This window comes from Pecten maximus, chromosome 13 (assembly GCF_902652985.1).
Source record: "Pecten maximus chromosome 13, xPecMax1.1, whole genome shotgun sequence".
NCBI lineage: Eukaryota > Metazoa > Mollusca > Bivalvia > Pectinida > Pectinidae > Pecten > Pecten maximus.
The window spans coordinates 28,032,885-28,051,860 of NC_047027.1; the positions used below are offsets into that span (position 1 = coordinate 28,032,885).

At 42.4% G+C, this 18,976-nt stretch overlaps 1 protein-coding gene across 1 annotated transcript; it reads left to right on the top strand.

Moving 5' to 3' along the window:
• The first annotated feature begins 210 nt into the window (after nucleotides 1-210).
• LOC117340954 lies at nucleotides 211-7,468 on the top strand. Its single transcript, XM_033902751.1, has 11 exons — nucleotides 211-242; nucleotides 868-1,128; nucleotides 1,913-2,212; nucleotides 2,679-2,783; nucleotides 2,935-2,956; nucleotides 3,530-3,585; nucleotides 3,815-3,842; nucleotides 3,963-4,039; nucleotides 4,749-4,785; nucleotides 4,914-4,981; nucleotides 5,317-7,468. Exons 1-11 carry the CDS (start codon nucleotides 218-220, stop codon nucleotides 5,361-5,363), a joined length of 1,026 nt encoding a protein of 341 aa, XP_033758642.1. The 5' UTR covers nucleotides 211-217; the 3' UTR covers nucleotides 5,364-7,468.
• The last annotated feature ends 11,508 nt before the right edge of the window (nucleotides 7,469-18,976 follow it).

Consider the following 18,976-nt stretch of genomic DNA (forward strand, 5'->3'; position numbering starts at 1 on the left):
TCTGTCCCCGTCCGACACTACCTACAACAGGACAGAGGGGGACACGTTACCGGACATCACCTGTACAGCGGACTGTAGACCTGGCTGTACCTTTGTCTGGACACGACCGGACAACACCAACTTTACTGTCTCACCTGTGTTGTCACTGGGACAACTGGACAGATCAGAACACGGGACGTACAGGTGTACTGCTAGGAATGTTGTCGGGGAGTCGACTATGACAACAAGTGTTACTGTACAGTGTATGTATAATGCATTTATATGAAAATCAACTATCTTAGCTTCTAAATCTTCTTTGCCGTCCTTGCTTAAAAACTTCCGAATGGGGGTCACGTGACGTTGGCAAGAAAAAAATCCATGACAGCAGTAGCATCTAATGCGGCGAGATGTCGAGATAGTGACTTCGTAAACGCATTGAGTTATCTCGCTATGTCGGTTGTTTTATCTCGCTATGTCGTTTTATTATCTCGCTATATGATATATTTATCTCGCTATGTTGACAAAATTATCTCGTTATGTGATGGCAGATCCATGCCACCATAATACACGGAAAGTATCACTGAGTCCCCATATCAGACACATGGAACATAAGTTTGTGTATTGATGAATTTAATCAAAACGAGCATTTAAACATTTAAGAGGGGGCTATTAACACAGCTTTCTTACTAAGAGAATACATCTCGGACCGATGATAGTTTTCATCGAACTTTTTTTCAATAACACAATATAAAATACGGTATCTCCGTGTTCGTGAGAAAGTGGGGTGAAATGAAAAGAAAAAAAAAGAGTATAAAACAATAAATGCATAGGTTTTCATAAATGTACACAATAGGTCGAATACTTCTTTTGTTTTTCGATTCATTCCAGACGGACCGTCAACCGTAAATCTGACTCCACCAACTGTGACCTACACTCCCACAGAAGGACAGACTATCCCAACCATCACGTGTTCTGCTGACTGTAACCCGGCCTGTACCTACAGCTGGACAAAGGATGGACAATCCATTACAACAGGGTCAAATCTCCAAATCACCAACATACAGCGTGGTCAGGGGGGCGTGTACAGGTGTACGGCCAGTAATGGGTACGGGAGTGACGTCAGCGTCAATGTCAACGTCATTGTAGATTGTACGTATTTAATTTTTTCATTGGGAATGTTTCAACTCCAATTACTAGGTCATCAAGTAAACTGTGTAAAACAAATATTAACTATTACATATACTAATCAATAATGGATTATGGGATTTTGTATCCTTCACTCTTCCTAATTGGTATAAATTGCAGTCAAGTATCGATATTATCATATTATCACATCATAATGTGTTCCATTGTTATGAATATATCTAATTAACACATATATTCCATAATATTTACATTTTCACCTCGCTCCACCTCAATGAACATAATAAACTCAGATCAGGTCGCGTGCTTCTGTTCTGAGAGACGGATCACTTTCTTGCCGGCGTGTGAATACATTCACTGAGTTTACAATGGCGATCGAGTTCCGTACCACCTCAGACTTGAATGCACTTTCATTTTGTGAATTGTGTAACGTCGTTATAAACATATATAAACACAAGTGGAATAGCCGCTTTATGTGCTAATAAAAATGCCAGTATAATGCAGACAGTTTAGAAAACAGGATCTGACAGAACACTGATACTCCTGATAGCACCGAGCTCATGACCTACGTAGCGCAGTAGGTCTAACGTTAGCTGTATCTCGAATGCCATGCTTGATACCATTTTAGTGGTCACAGAAATAAATCTCAATTTTAACTCTATATAACAACACAAAATAGTCTGTAGCAGCTATATGCTATATCGAGCATTTATGTTCATGTAACATAATGCAAATGACATGGATAAACGGTAACATGTATAACATCTCTTCATTCTTTTCGATGTAACAGTGAACCCAGGAATCCCAAACAGTCTGTTAATTGGCTGTACTGATGCCAGTTCTGCTGAGGTATCGTGGAGCGACGGAGGGGACTCTCAGTATTACCGTGTTATGTTCAGCACAGACAGGTTTCTCAACTCACAAGAAGTTTATCCAGTGATGATTACAAAACACACAGACGGAAGTGACGTGTATAGTCAAATCATAGACAATCTGGATGGAGGCCATGTGTATTTCTTTAAGGTTGTAGCGTACAATAAGTATGGAAACACAACATCGGCGGATACTGTCGGCTGTACTGTGTATACACGTAAGTATCTAGCAAATACCATTGCATATTTTCCATTTAATAGTACCTTAATATCAAATTAAGTAAAGGATAGTATGTAAACACTAAAAAGCAAAATATGACTATATGAGATATTGTACACGGTCACAGCTTTCTTAGTATGCTTGTGTATATTGAATCACCCTGAAGATGTCTTTGTCGTCGTCAACTGATGAACAAATAAATTACATACATACCATTTTCAAGAATATTTTCGATAACAGTTGGTACTTCATTTCTTAGCGTCTAAGTGTTTCTAACGGGGACTTATCAATTGACGACAGCAAGATACAATTTACTGTTCGCACGAAACATGATAAATCCCTGCGCGTATCGTCCTCACACCTTCCGCACCCGTATGTTATTACCTGAGTTGTTCTTGAGACAACATGAGAAAAGAGTGAATGCATGTTGATAGAAATAAAATATAATCTTTTGTTTGATACAGCATGCTCCAGTGGAACTGACAGTATGTATGTCGCAGGAGTTGTACTGGCAGTCACTGGCGTTCTCACGCTTTTGTTCTCGGTTGATATCGTGCTATATTTCACACGTAAGTTCTCATACTGAACACTACATTGTCGTTTTAACGACCGGTAACTAATCTACACAGTATTAATGTTATTGAATAGTTACAAAACAGTCGTTAAAATAGTGAAATATGAAGATGTATGAACTAGTTAACTGATTATCTTATTTTGCAGGAAATGGAAGACTATGCCATAGGTAAGCCAATGCAATTAACATATATATTTAGGCGAGTATTAAATATTAAGAGTGTCAATTTTGATGTTTGTTTTTCTCCATTTTATTACATAACTATACAAAAATAATGCTCTTCATGAACAATGTTTGCCCAAGTATTTACAGCATCCTTATTCATCGTAACTTTTAAGAGTTCAGAAAACTGAAATGGATAACCACTCAATGGCCGTATCACTTCTTTTCGAGGGATACAATGCATACATTGTAATACCGTTTTCCCAGGAACTCTTCAATCATCAGTACAATAATTTTGTTTTCGCATTTTAGAAATCAACATGTTTAGTCGGGACCTCATCTGCCAATTGCGGTTTCCACGACTTTTTTTTTATCTATACGCACGTCTATTTATTGTGATTCATTAAGATCAAAACAATAAACGCTATTATAGAGTATGCATCATTTCACATTAAAAAAACGATATTAATCATGTTGCCCTAAATGCGTATTCTTGTAAAACCTCATGTTTCCAAACACAGCCAGGCGATTGACTGGAAAGATCAGTTATACAATCTTTTGTCTACCTTATTGTTGCAGAAAAAGTCAGCTTCCAAAACAGAAGGAATGCCAGGATATGCAACTTTCGGATCGAGGTAATTTCTGATTATTAATACGCTACTTATTATGTTGATATTATCATCATATATTTACATTTAGCACAATGTTTCTATCAATTATTTGTAACAGTTAATGATTCTTTGAGTCCTAATGGTTTAGTATATATTGCACAACTAAGCACAACCAAACGGTTTCTTCTGTTCGCATCTTACTAATCGAAAATGTATTTTCGAGTTAAGTGTTTATTACCATTTTTTCTTACAGGTGGCAGACCTCAAAGCGGAAATGAAAGGTAAACCCACAACCGTAGACCATATCAGCTTTAAATATAATTATTTGTGTATCTTTCGAATAAGTGTATCACGATAACAACTGTATTTTATACATTTGTTTTCATTTATATATAATACAGATCTCCATATCAACAACTTGATACTAATGAGGTTGTCAAGCCGTCCGTGTACTCTGAAATCGGAGGACACCATCATGGTAAGGCATAGTGTCATATAGATTAAGAATCACATGCAGTCGGTGTTTAATGCATATTATATACATATGGGTATATTTATGGTAATTCCAACAGTGTGGCAAATTTTCGAGGTAATTCGCCCCTTCATCAAGACACAATGAAAACAAACACAATCACGTGATATATGAACAGTACTAGAAATACAATAAGATACAGCAAGATTAATCTATATGGCAGTTGAAAAAAAAAGAAACCTTAAGCTCAGATGTTAGAGCGACATGTACAGAATCAATGTTCTATGATTGAACGCTAAGTCAAATAGGATGTTTCCCGTGATTGAAGATGCTTAATCTTAACAGACGTTTCGTCCCAAAATGATATAAAGTAGCAACCTCCGATAAATCTGACGATAGGAAGGGGACACAATTTAAGTCTCGGAGCTCAGCGGTATAATGTCAGGAATATTGCCGATGACATCGGGCGAATTAGCTTGAGTCTTTTTGTCTGGTTAACAATCCCATTATTCTAATGTTTACCTCATTGTAGTGTTTTTAGGAACTTCTATGGCCATTTTTACGTTATCAACATGTAATCAGGTAGCATATGCGAAGAGGATTTGTACTATTTTGTTTGTATTTTTATATATCTATAAATTTTGCATTTAAATGTACTAACTGCTTCATTATTGCTCATTAAATTAATTTCCATTTTTTTTATTTGTACTTTCAGTTAACCAAATTGATCCTGACAATGAAGGAGATGGTGGGTAGGTAGATTATCAACGCTTGTGATTCGCTGTGATTTGTAAGAAATATTAAATCAGTTTTTTTAAACATTGATGTTGCAGATAAACTATATAACTTTAAATTAACAACTGCTTCCTTCTAATAACAGAAAGTACGAGTCGTTGGAGGGCCGTTCGAATCCAAACGTTTATGAAGAACTTCATACTACAACGTCTGGTACGTGTGATTTAATTCGTTTAGGGAAGCTTACGAGAATGATAAGAAACCTTTCTTTTAAATCCCTCCGTTTAACTGTATAAAAGAATAATGCCATGCTAATTGAACAACGATGAAATCGATAAATAAAATTATCAGTATTTACAAATTATCATCGATAATGTAGGACCATACTGCTAATATACACTTTCTTTTTATATGTGCTATACATATCTGTAAACTATATATATAATGATGATATGTATTTGGTGATATATAAGTAGGTTATGTTTTCTTACTATCTTAAGCACATCTATCTTTCCATGCTCGTATATATTCAGTTCTTTCTTTGTCAGGTAACAGAGGGACATATATCAATACTACCATCGCTTGTAGTGATTAGTGTTCATACAACATCATGAAACTCAGTGAGGCGATGTTTCACCAAGGTGTGGTTGGAGACAGGAGATCAAGGGAGACATTGTCCAGGTGTTATATTTGTGAAATGAAACCTTGACTGTTTTACTTTCATTGTCGTTTTCAAATGCATAAACACACAACTAGCATCAATTCATATGGAGTAAATATATAAATCACTAATCAGTATCATAAAAGTGACACGGGATACCCTATCGATTTCTCCTCACATAGTAAAATGTGAACACAGAACTTATTAACTGAATTAATTGTAAATTCATCGTTTATCTCTCTTAACGATTAAATCACCATCGGTACTTTTTCGAAAGTTAGCCAGTTAACTGCTGTCAACTCTATTTTAGCCTGTTTTGAAATATCTAGTTGATTTAGAATGTGTTTTTCTGCATAATAAAAATTCTGCTAAAGTGTTTTGAGCTGATCTTAAAGCATAATCAAGCAATTTCTGTTTCGAACATGTGTGTGCAAGTGAATTGATATTTCCTTATAGCATTATTGACATACTTATTGGCCGCCTTAATTGCTCTGTGTGATACAAAATACAATTAGTTAGCGATGCCTGAGTTATGTATCTCGGGTTAAAGTACAACCTTTTGGGTTTGTTTAATGATATTTTATTAAGCTAATTCAGAACAAGGTAATATAACTTCGAGACGAAAAGTTCCGTCGGAAAATGCATATCACCATATCCGACCACTGCGATGGAAATGCATATCAAATCTTTCTTCTGGGTGTTCGATTAGATGAACATGCAGAAATCGTCCGAGGTGTTCCGACTCACATCTCAGCAGACGACCACTTCCTTTGTTATCGCCGGTGATAATGTCAGAGGGTGAATGTGTGTTGAATTCATCAGTATTAAATCATGAACATCCAAGCAACAAAAGGAAAAACATCTTACGTGTGATATGCAGTTATTCTCATAGTGATTGAAAGTTATCAATCTAAAAGGAAGAGTAACCGATACGTATGTAGCCATACAGACCGGTTAGTCGCAGTAGCTGTTGGTTTTTATTTGTTGAACTTTTTTCTATTGAAATAAATATAGTTATTATGATTGACCGTCTTTTTTCTGTTTAATCCAAATTGTATCCAACGTTATTTGAAGAAAGCATCAAATGATAATGAAACGACGTTATATGAGAGGGAACAGTTATAGTTGTTGTTATTTTTTTTAAAGACTGAAGTAATGGAATATTCCTTTTTTCTGTTTAACAAAACATCTGTGTGAACAAATAACGTGCAAAATAAACAGAAAATCAGTTTGCATTAGTTGCTGTAAATTTATTTGGTAAACTTATTAAATTTGTATCACCAACATTTGGTGTTTTATTCAAATTTTGAATGAAACATTGAGTGTCTAACATGTTTATGATAAATACAATGATATGTGGTGAAATATCATGTTGGTAAAACATGGTTGAAGCCTTTTGTGTAATGAAGCCTTTTGTGTTTGATATTGGGTCCCCAAACTGATATGGCATGTGATATGGATTGTACCATGTGACATTCTATATATATAGGGCAGCTAAGCACTTAGCTTAATTTATGCATCGGAAGGCCTGCACATTTCCGAATTTTCGTATTATTTTGCTTCAAATTATACACGAGTTATTTCCCTTTATAACTTATATTTCCATACATACTTAACTGCCCCTGTCAAGCAGCTAGGAATTATGGGTAGCAGCCTTCCGATGCGCGCCATTAATAAATTGTCAACAGAGTTTTGTAATTTGAAGTTTTCTACTATTTTCATCAGTTTGTTAGGCCTTCTCACTTAACCCACCCACTTCCTCTCCCGATTCTTTTATCTTCTTTTTTATGTTACTATATTGGATGATGTTTCACATGCCTGTTTGAAGGCGGAGTTTGGCAAACCCCACACAGGCTTTTGTTGTAATTGACTACCATTGTAATTTTTATATGTTTATTTTTGGATAATTGTGTTATGCTATGTTAATTTTGTATTGTTAATTTGTAATATGTTTGGAATTGATATTAAATGTCACCATATTCCATATATGGTGGCCATTTTCAATATACACATTCTTTTTGTTGTCTGTGACAGGACCGAAGATGCATAAATATATATATACATGTATATCTTGAAATACAAATGTAAATAAATTGCCATCATTCAAGCTGTTACTTCCTTGTATTACTCCAGCGGTATCACGCTTCTTTTTAGTATACATCACCCCGGCAATCTGTTTACTTGTTTGCGAATGTACTAGTTTAAATATTAAACCGCTGTACAGTGTTGTGGTATACCTTTTACTCGATACTTTTTTCTTTTCTTTTCTTATGCTAAAACCTTTTTAAACTCTTCTTTTCTGTTATTTCCTTCTTTCTATTCTATATCTGTTCTCTTCTCTTCGCTGTTTTCTGCTGTCATGATAACTTTTCGTAGGGAAATTATTTTGTCTAGAAAGTTACGATAATGAATAGAGGAAATGGAAATTTAAGAGTAATTCATTTGATATGTATGTCAAATTTGAATCTTAATTCCTAACACAAAACATATGTTGTGATATTTGAATCACATCTCTATTCATCGCGTCAACATTCCGCCGTGACTTTGATCTGGAATAATCTCCACAATAATTCACAATCATCACAACCTTTCATTTTTAATATAAACGTTAAAGGTGCTAGACCTTCGACAGATAGTATTTTTTTATCAATTTAAAACACAAATAAACTCCCATGTATTTTTCTTCGGGAATAAAAGTTGCACACTTGACATTATTACCACCCTCGAGAAGTTTCATCTTCTTATTAACCTTTAAAATTTAAAATAGATAAATAACCAATTGCGTCCCCAAGAAAGTTCATTTCGCTCCGCCTCCATATTGAATGAAATACTGATTGCACATGCGCTGAAAACAGAAAGCAGGTACCACATGGCGAAGGGAGGAAGGCAACATGTGTAGGCCTAACATCTCCAGAAAGAAGGAAGCATAAATTAGATTTTGAAAAGAGATCGCAGAAAGGGAAGGATTTCAATCTGCACAGATCATTGGCATTATAAACGACAATGGAATCGGAGCTCATGCGGAAATGACACAGTTGAGTGTTTATTGGAGAGGCAAGTGTGTAACGTACTCACATACGTAGTGTAACGTTCGGTCTGTTCTCATCTTTACTGAAAACTCTAAGCATATGATGCGATTGAATCAATGGTTAGGATTTCTTTTGTGATATGTAGTGACTGCATATTCACTATTTATAGTTCACCAGCTTAAACTTCTTGATAAATCACACCTGTGTGAATCCAGCGAAATGGGGCCGAAGGGGTTAAGCTAAGAAAGCGTTTCGGTTCGTTGGCGACAACAGGCACAGAATCGTGATTTTTCGCAACGGATAATATTGAAAAGTTTATTTAGTTTTTATTTTCTAGTTTTATTAAAACCTCGCAATTAAAAGTTGTAGTTAAGTTAAGCAACATGCAATATATATAGTTTTCCCAGCTGCTAATTAAGTCCACCATATTTGTTTTCTTTTGTATGTAAATCTCTTCCCAGAATCCACTGCGATCAAGGTCAAGTGTATGCAAAGAAGTTTATAATGTTCAAAAGTTCGAATCTTTTTGGCTTCATTCCGATAATTTTTGACGTTATATAATTATTTTTTATTTGTATGTCTTAGATAGGCATATATATATGGAATAAATGTCATTTATTGTCAAAATACTAAAAATGTATTACACTCTGTCGGAGGTGTAGCATCTTTTAGAGAATGAAGCCCATACGATAAAGAATTATAAAACCACTGATTAATCATAGCTTTAGAATTGTTCTTCATAGATGATTACAACGTGTTATACCACCTTGATCAATGAAGGAAACTCATTCACGCTTAAGTTCTCATAAATAGCACCTCGTTAAGAAATGGGTAAATAAAAAAAAAATAAAAAAAAGTCTTTTATCAACAGTCATGTTTTTTTTTTCGCTTAATGAAGTGAATTGTTACTTTATATAAGTTTATGTTGATTGCCGAATGAGGTAATTCAAATATGTTGTAAAAAGGAAGCAACATAAACGTTTAGTTTGACCACAGATATGAAGGAAGGGAACATATTGCCGACGTGACATTCCTTTCAAACATACCTTTGTTCAACGTACAAAACAAGTAAGATTTTATCAAAATTTATCTTACAGCGGGTAATAGTTACGGCTACTGGTATTTACGGGATATTATGTGATGTGTTTTGTTTTCTGTTTGACAGCAGACCTACACTACGACACGGGGTATTCTATTTATAGTTGTATTTAGTAGTATACCGACCAGAAAGTTTGCATACGACATGTACGTAAACAGATATACGTCCAAAATGTACCTACAGAATCAACACGTATCTGTATCCAAAAATGACATAAAAATCCACTGGTTCATCTCACTACTATTGGCAGTCTCATCATCGTCAGGTAAGTAAACAAAATACCCTTACTCTCATCATCGTCAGGTACGTATAGAATGTACACTTACTCTCATCATCGTCAGGTACGTATAGAATGTACACTTACTCGTATCAACCCTGTCATTTTATCAAAAAATGTAGCTTTTATTTTATAAATTTAGTGAGTCTATTTACATCGTGCCGAGTGACGTCATTAGACTGTTTGTTGGCGTGGTTACGATACCCTTAATACAGTTTAGATATATAGATGGTGACATGATCCTCAAATGTATCATAATATCTTAAAATATTGTTGTTTCACTATGCAAAAGATAATGCAATGTAATCATTGTCAATTGGCTGTTTACCTAGCCCCTGTATTATATACATACATTGTACAGTACCAAAGCTACCGGTGTGTCTCTCGGTCCGTCCGTCCGGTCGGCCGTTTGCCCGTCATTCGTCCGTCCCTCTCTCCATCAAATCCATTTCAATGAAACTATATGTTCGGTTGGTATATGCATGCATTTATACGATAATAGATGTGTAGTTTTTTCACTGATTTTTTTTTTTCAAAGATAACACCTTGTGATAGTAACAAATCCTAACAAAACGAACCGATACATGGTGTAGTTGTATATATTACTAAATTCATATAAATGGGTGCTATATATTTTTGTATAAATTAAACAACTCATTTATGTCAGGTTATGATATGTTTTGTGATGCTGAGGATATTAACATTTTACGTCACGTGAAACCCTCACAAATCTCAATATATTATCGCCATTACATATTGTGGGCACGGAAATGAGTTGGAAGGTGTCGCTTTCTAACTACGATTACAGAACAGCAAACACTATCACCACAGTTCTCAGATAACACACATACGGCAGCGTATTAGGGCCAATATAAAAATATGGCTAGATAACCGAGCTCGTAGCATAGAGTGTGTACGAGTCACCTAGTGGGCTATTCTAATGTTATTCCTTACAGCCCATATGTTAACATGAATACAAGAGCTAAAAACAAAATACATAATTTGGAGAGAGGTATTTAAACCTCTATTATGGTATAAGATAACAAAACATGTACATCTATTTTTTTTTTATTGTTGATGCAAATATATTTCATTGATTTGATGAACCCTGAAATTATCAAAATATAGCATTTTCCTGACTTAAACGTGAAATGTTAATCGTGATATATTAAAATCAATATGTATATGAAACATTTCGAAGTAAACCGGAATATTATTTTGAATTCAGGGAAACCTTGCTGGTCGCGTATATAACGACTGACGTTAAGAATGCCACCATACATAGGATATTCGTAATGTTACCATTAAGCTATCGATAAGCTGAGAAACGGACCGGTCTGTGCTGTCGTAGTCGTGTCCCTTGGGAAGACACTTTTCCCTAACGGCTCTGTATGACATACGACGGGCCTTCCGTATGCTTTTCAAAGAGGTAGTCATCAACTACTGTACTACAAGGAGAGTTCGCCTGAAAATGACACTGTCTGTTCATCGGACGATAAACTCAGCAAGCAAACAAACAAACATATTGATTAACTGACCGCCGCCAACAGTATAGTTGTAAATTCCTGGAATCAATGTATTAACTGTATCTAAGACTTATCAATCAAACACTGAAGCCTCAACATCATATGGAGTTTTTATTTAGGTCAGACAAAGTTATGTTTCTCGTTTTGATATGATTATTTACACATATTCACCATTTCCGAGTTGTGTAATGTTTTACTGTCCATGTGAGTTGTACTAATATTTGATATTAAAACAATAGGCTAATAGCATGATAATGAATGTTTCATGACTTTAGCACTCCAAAGTTTATAATTGTATAACTCATATCAAACCATAAGCCATGTATAACTAATGGTTATAAACAGTTAATTTGTTAGTTAACAATTATAGGAAAGTTTGAAAAAGATGGGTATGCAAAAGCTCGGGTAATCATGTTTATGAGATAACCTGTTTATGAGATATATAATTATGTGTTAAGCGCGTCTACGAGCGGACAATTATGAGCCTGTTGTTCATACGCATGTCTCTCTGATTTTATCGAATTCCGACCATAACCAAATAAAACAGCAACTGGGCAAGAAATAGCAGAGCCATGTCTAACAATCCTGTTTAAATATTCGGATCTCTCTGATTTCATCAATTACATCCTGATTGCAATATATTTTTGCATTTTACCTCTATAAATGGTGACATCACAAATAGCAGGTAACCAATCACTGCGTACAAAGTATGCTAGCGAGCCAATCATATTACACCGACTGTTTATATAGAGCGTAAGACGAGAGCCACCACCCTATGAACCTATAATAGAACCTTAAGGGGGGAGCCACCGCCCTATAACCATAAGGCGAGAGCCACCGCGCTAGAACCGTAGGACTAGAGCCACAGCCCTATAACCGTATGGCCAGAGCCACCGCCAAATGACCGTAAGACGAGTGCCACCGCCCTCGAACCGTAAGGCCACTACCTTATAATCGTAAGGTGAGAGTCATCGCCCTAGAACCGTAAGGTGGGAGCCACCGCCCTATAACCGTAGGACGAGAGCCATCGCCCTAAAACCCTATGGCCAGAGCCACCGCTACATGACCCTAAGACGAGAGCCACCGACCTAAAATCGTAAGGCGAGAGCCACCACCCTATAATCGTAAAGCGAGAGCCAACGCCCTATAACCGTAAGGCGAGAGCCACCACCCTACAATCGTAGGGCGAGAGCGACCAAGCTAGGAGCGTAAGGCGAGAGCCACCACCCTATAATAGTAAACCGAGAGCCACCGCCATATAACCGTAAGGCGAGAGCCACCACCCTATAATCGTAGGGCGAGAGCCACCAACCTAGGAGCGTAAGGTGAGAGCCACCACCCTAGAACCGCAATGCGAGAACTACCGTACTATCATCGTAAGGCGAGAGTCACCGCCCTATAATCGTTAGCCGAGAGTCACCGCCCTAGAACCGCAAGGCGAGAACTACCGTACTGTAATCGTAAGGCGAGAGTCACCGCCTTATAATCGCACGGCGAAAGCCACCGCCCTAGAACCACAAGACAAAAACCACCACCCTAGAACCGTTAGACGTGAGCCACCATCCTTGGACCGTACGACAAGAGCCACCGCCCTATAATCCGAAGGCGGGAGCCACCGCCTTATAATCGTAAGATGAGAGCACTCGCCCTAGAACCGTAAGACAAGAGCCACCACCCTAAAATCGTAAGACGAGAGCCACCGCCCTAAAACCGTAGGACGAGAGCCACCGCCCTAGAACCGTATGGCCAGAGCCACCGCTACATGACCGTAAGACGAGAGCCAACGCCCTAAAATCGTAAGGCGAGAGCCACCGCCCTATAATCGTAAGGCGAGAGCCACCGCCCTATAACCGTAAGGCGAGAGCCACCACCCTATAATCGTAGGGCGAGAGCCACCAACCTAGGAGCGTAAGGCAAGAGCCACCACCCTATAATAGTAAAGCGAGAGCCACCGCCCTATAACCGTAAGGCGAGAGCCACCACCCTATAATCGTAGGGCGAGAACCACCAACCTAGAACCGCAAGGCGAGAACTACCGTATTATAATCGTAAGGCGAGAGTCATCGCCTTATAATCGTACGGCGAAAGCCACCGCCCTAGAACCGTAAGGTGGGAGCCATCGCCCTATAACCGCAAGGCGAGAGCCACCGCCCTAAAACCGTAGGACGAGAGCCACCGCCCTAGAACCGTATGGCCAGAGCCACCGCTACATGACCGTAACACGAGAGCCAACGCCCTAAAATCATAAGGCGAGAGCCACCGCCCTAGACCCGTAAGACGACAGCCAACGCCCTAGGACCGTATGGCCAGAGCCACCGCTATATGACCGTAAGACGAGAGCTACCACCCTAAAATCGTAAGGCGAGAGCCACCACCCTATAATCGTAAAGCGAGAGCCACCGCCCTATAACCGTAAGGCGAGAGCCACCGCCCTAGAACCGTATGACGAGAGCCATCGCCCTTTAAGCGTAAGGCGAGAGCCATCGCCCTATAATCGTAAGGTGAGAGCCAACGCCCTAGAACTGAAATGTGAGAGCCACTGCCCTATCACAGTAAGGTGAGAGCCCCCGCCCTAGAACCGTAAGGCGAGAGCCACCGCTCTAGAACCGTAAGGCGAGAGCCACCGCCCTGGAACCGTAGGACGAGAGCAATCGCCCTATAATTATAAGGTGATCGCCCTCGCCCTAGAACATTAAAGTGAGAACCCCCGCCCTAGAACCTTAAGGCCAGAAGAACCACCGCTACATGACCATAAGACGAGAGCCATTGCCCTAGAACCGTAAGGCGAGAGCCACCGCCCTGTAATCATAAAGCGAGAGCCACCGCCCTATAACCGTAAGTCGAGAGGTACCACCCTATAATCGTAGGGCGAGAGCCACCAACCTAGGAGCGTAAGGCGAGAACTACCGTACTATATTCGTAAGGCGAGACGCCCTATAATCGAAAGGCGAAAGCCACCGCCCTATAACCGTAAGGCGGGAGCCACCACTCTACAATCGTATGGCGAGGGCCAACACCCTAGAACCGTAAGACAAGAGCCACCACCCTAAAATCGTAAGACGAGAGCCACCAACCTAGGACCGTAAGACGGGAGCCACCGCCCTATTATCGTAAAGTGAAAGCCACCACCTTATAATCGTAAGGTGAGAGCCCTCGTCCTAGAACCGTAGTAAGAGAGCCATCGCCCTTTAATCGTAAGGCGAGAGCCACCGCCCTATCATAGTAAGGTGAGAGCCCCCGCCATAGAACCGTAAGGCGAGAGCCACCGCCCTATAATCGTAAAGCGAGAGCCACCGCCCTAGGACCGTAAGGTGAGAGCCACCGCCTTATAATCGTACGGCGAGAGCCACCGCCCTATAACCGTAAGAGAAAAGCCACCACCCTAGAACCGCAAGACGTGAGCCACCACCCTTGGACCCTACGGCGAGAGCCCCCGCCCTATAATCCGAAGGCGCGAGCCACCGCCTTAAAATCATAAGGTGAGAGCCCTCGCCCTAAAACCGTAAGGTGGGAGCCACGCCCTATAACCGCAAGGCGAGAGCCACCGCCCTAAAACCGCAGGACGAGAGCCAACACCCTAGAACCGTATGGCCAGAGCCACCGCTACATGACCGTAAGACGAGAGCCACCGCCGTATAACCGTAAGTCGAGAGCTACCACCCTATCATCGTAGGGCGAGAGCCACCAACCTAGGAGCGTAAGGCGAGAACTACCGTACTATAATCGTAAGGCCAGAGTCACCGCCCTATAACCGTAAGGCGGGAGCCACCACCCTATAATCGTAAGGCGAGGGCCACCACCCTAGAACCGTAAGACAAGAGCCACCACTCTAGAACCGAAAGACGAGAGCCGCCAACATAGGACAGTAAGACGAGAGCCACCGCCCTATAATCGTAAGGCGAAATCCACCACCTTATAATCGTAAGGTGAGAGCCCTCGCCCTAGAACCGTAAGGTAGGAGCCACAGCCCTATAACAGTAAGGCGAGAGCCATCGCCTTTTAACCGTAGGCCGAGAGCCACCGCCCTATAATCGTAAGGTCAAAGCCAACGCCCTAGAACCACAAGGTGGGAGCCACCGCCCTGTCACAGTAAGGTGAGAGCCCCGCCCTAGAGCCGTAAGGCGGTTGCCACCGTCCCAGAGCCGTAGGAGGACAGCCACCGCCCTAGGACAGTATGGCCAGAGCCACCGCTACATGACCGTAAGACGAGAGCCACCGCCCTAGAATCGTAAGGCGAGAGCCACCGCCCTATAATCGTAAGGCGAAAGCCACCACCTTCTAATCGTAAGGTGAGAGCCCTCGCCCTAGAAAAGTGAGGCGAAAGCCACCACCTTATAATCGTAAGGTGAGAGCCCTCGCCCTAGAACCGTAAGGTAGGAGCCACAGCCCTATAACAGTAGGGCGAGAGCCACCAACCTAGGAGCGTAAGGCGAGAACTACCGTACTATAATCGTAAGGCGAGAGTCACCCCCCTATATTCGTAAGGCGAGACGCCCTATAATCGAAAGGCGAAAGCCACCGCCTTATAACCGTAAGGCGGGAGCCACCACCCTATAATCGTAAGGCGAGATCCACCGCCTTTGAACCATAGAACGAGAGGCATCGTCCTTTAACCGTCAGACGAGAGCCACCGCCCTATAATCGTCAGGCGAGAGTCAACGACCTGGAACCGTAAGGTGGGAGCCACCGCCTTATTATCGTAAGGCGAAAGCCACCACCTTATAATCGTAAGGGGAGAGCCCTCGTCCTAGAACAGTTAGGTTGGAGCCACGGCCCTAAAACAGTAAGGCGAGAGCCACCGCCCTAGAATCGTAAGGCGAGAGACACCGCCCTATAACCGTAAGGCGATAGCCACCACCCTAAAATCGTAAGGCGAGAGCCACCAACCTAGGACCGTAAGGCGAGAGCAACCACCCTATAACAGTAAGATGAGAGCCACCACCCTAGAACCGCAAGGCGAGAACAACCGTACTATAATCGTAAGTCGAGAGTCACCGCCTTCAAACCGTACGGCGAGAGCCACCGCCATAGAACCGTAAGACAAAAGCCACCACCCTAGAACCGTAAGACGTTAGCCACCACACTTGGACCATACGACGAGAGACACCGCCCTTTAACCGCAAGGCGAGAGCCACCGCCCTAAAACCGTAGGACGACAGCCACCACCTTAGAACCGTAAGACAAGAGCCACCACCCTAGAACCGCAAGACGAGAGCCACCATCCTAGGACCGTAAGGCGAGAGCCGCCACCCTATAATCGTAAGGCGATAGCCACCGCCCTAGAACCGTTAGAAAAAAGCCACCACCCTAGAACCGTAAGACGTGAGCAACCACCCTTGGAACGTACGACGAGGGCCACCGCCCTATAACCATAAGACGAGAGCCACCGCCCTAGAATCGTAAGAGCCATCGCACTATAATCGTAAAGCGAGAGCCACCACCCTAGAACTGTGAGGCGAGAACAACCGCCTTATAATCGTAAGGCGAGAACCACCGCCACATGACGGTAAGACGAGAGCCACTGCCCTAGAACCGTAAGGCGAGAGCCACCACCCTAGAACCATAAGGCGAGAGCCACCGCACTATAATCGTAAGGCGAGAGCCACCGCCCTAGAACCGTGAGGCGGGAACAACCGCCTTATAATCGTATGGCGAGAGCCACCGCCCTATAATCGGGAGGCGGGAGCCACCGCCCTATAACCGTAAGGCGAGAGCCACCACCCTATAATCGTAAGGTGAGGGCCACCACCTTAGAACCGTAAGACATGAGCCACCACCCTAGAACCGTTAGACGAGAGCCCGCGCCCTAGAACCGTAAGGCGAGAGCCACCGCCATAGAACCGTAGGAGGAGAGCCATCGCCCTAGAATCGTAAGGTGAGAGCCACCCCCCTATAACCGTAAGGCGAGAGCAACCACCCTAGAATAGTAAGGTGAGAGCCACCCCCCTATAATAGTAAGGTGAGATCCACCACCCTAGAACCGCAAGGCGAGAACTACCGTACTATAATCGTAAGGCGAGAGTCACCGCCCTATAATCGTAAGGCGAGAGTCACCGCCCTATAATCGTACGGCGAGAGCCACCGCCCTAGAACCGTTAGACAAAAAACACCACCCTAGAACCGTAAGACGGACCGTAGGACGAGAGCCACCGCCCTAGAATCGTAAAGCGAGAGACACCGCCCTATAACCGTAAGGCGATAGCCACCACCCTAAAATCGTAAGGCGAGAGCCACCAACCTAGGACCGTAAGGCGAGAGCAACCACCCTATAAGAGTAAGTTGAGAGCCACCACCCTAGAACCGCAAGGCGAGAACAACCGTACTATAATCGTAAGGCGAGAGTCACCGCCTTCAAACCGTACGGCGAGAGCCACCGCCATAGAACCGTAAGACAAAAGCCACCACCCTAGAACCGTAAGACGTGAGCCACCACACTTGGACCATACGACGAGAGACACCGCCCTTTAACCGCAAGGCGAGAGCCACCGCCCTAAAACCGTAGGACGACAGCCACCACCTTAGAACCGTAAGACAAGAGCCACCACCCTAGAACCGCAAGACGAGAGCCACCATCCTAGGACCGTAAGGCGAGAGCCGCCACCCTATAATCGTAAGGCGATAGCCACCGCCCTAGAACCGTTAGAAAAAAGCCACCACCCTAGAACCGTAAGACGTGAGCAACCACCCTTGGAACGTACGACGAGGGCCACCGCCCTATAACCGTAAGACGAGAGCCACCGCCCTAGAATCGTAAGAGCCATCGCACTATAATCGTAAAGCGAGAGCCACCACCCTAGAACTGTGAGGCGAGAACAACCGCCTTACAATCGTAAGGCGAGAACCACCGCCACATGACGGTAAGACGAGAGCCACTGCCCTAGAACCGTAAGGCGAGAGCCACCACCCTAGAACCATAAGGCGAGAGCCACCGCACTATAATCGTAAGGCGAGAGCCACCGCCCTAGAACAGCAAGACAAAAACCACCACCCTAGAATCGTAAGACGAGAACCACCGCCCTATAATCGTAAGGCGCGATCAACCGCCTTATAATCGTAAGGTGAGAGCCACCACCCTAGAATCGTAAGACGAAAGCAACAGCCCTATAACCGTAAGGCAAGAGCAACAAACCTACATGAAGGACCGCAAGGCGAGAGCCACCGCTCTATAATCGTAAGGCGAGATCCACCGTCCTCAAATCATAAGGTGAGAGCCACCGCCCTATAATCCTAAGGCGAGAGCCACCACATGTAATCCTAAGCCTAGTGCCACCGTCATAGTACCATATGGCGATAGAAACTCCATAGGACAATAAGGCGATTGCCACCGCCCAAACACCGTAAGACGAGAGCCACCGCCCTATAATCGTAAGGCGAGAGCCACCGCCCTAGAACCGTAGGACGAGAGCCATCGCCCTTTAATCGTAAGGCGAGAGCCACCGCCCTAGAACCGTAAGATAAGAGCCACCGCCACAAGACCTTAAGAGGAGAGCCACCGCCCTTTAATCGTAAAGCGAGAGTCACCACCCTATAATCGTAAGGCGAGAGTTACCACCCTAGAACAACAAGGCGAGAACCACCGCACTATAATCGTAATGCGAGAGTCACGCCTAGAACCG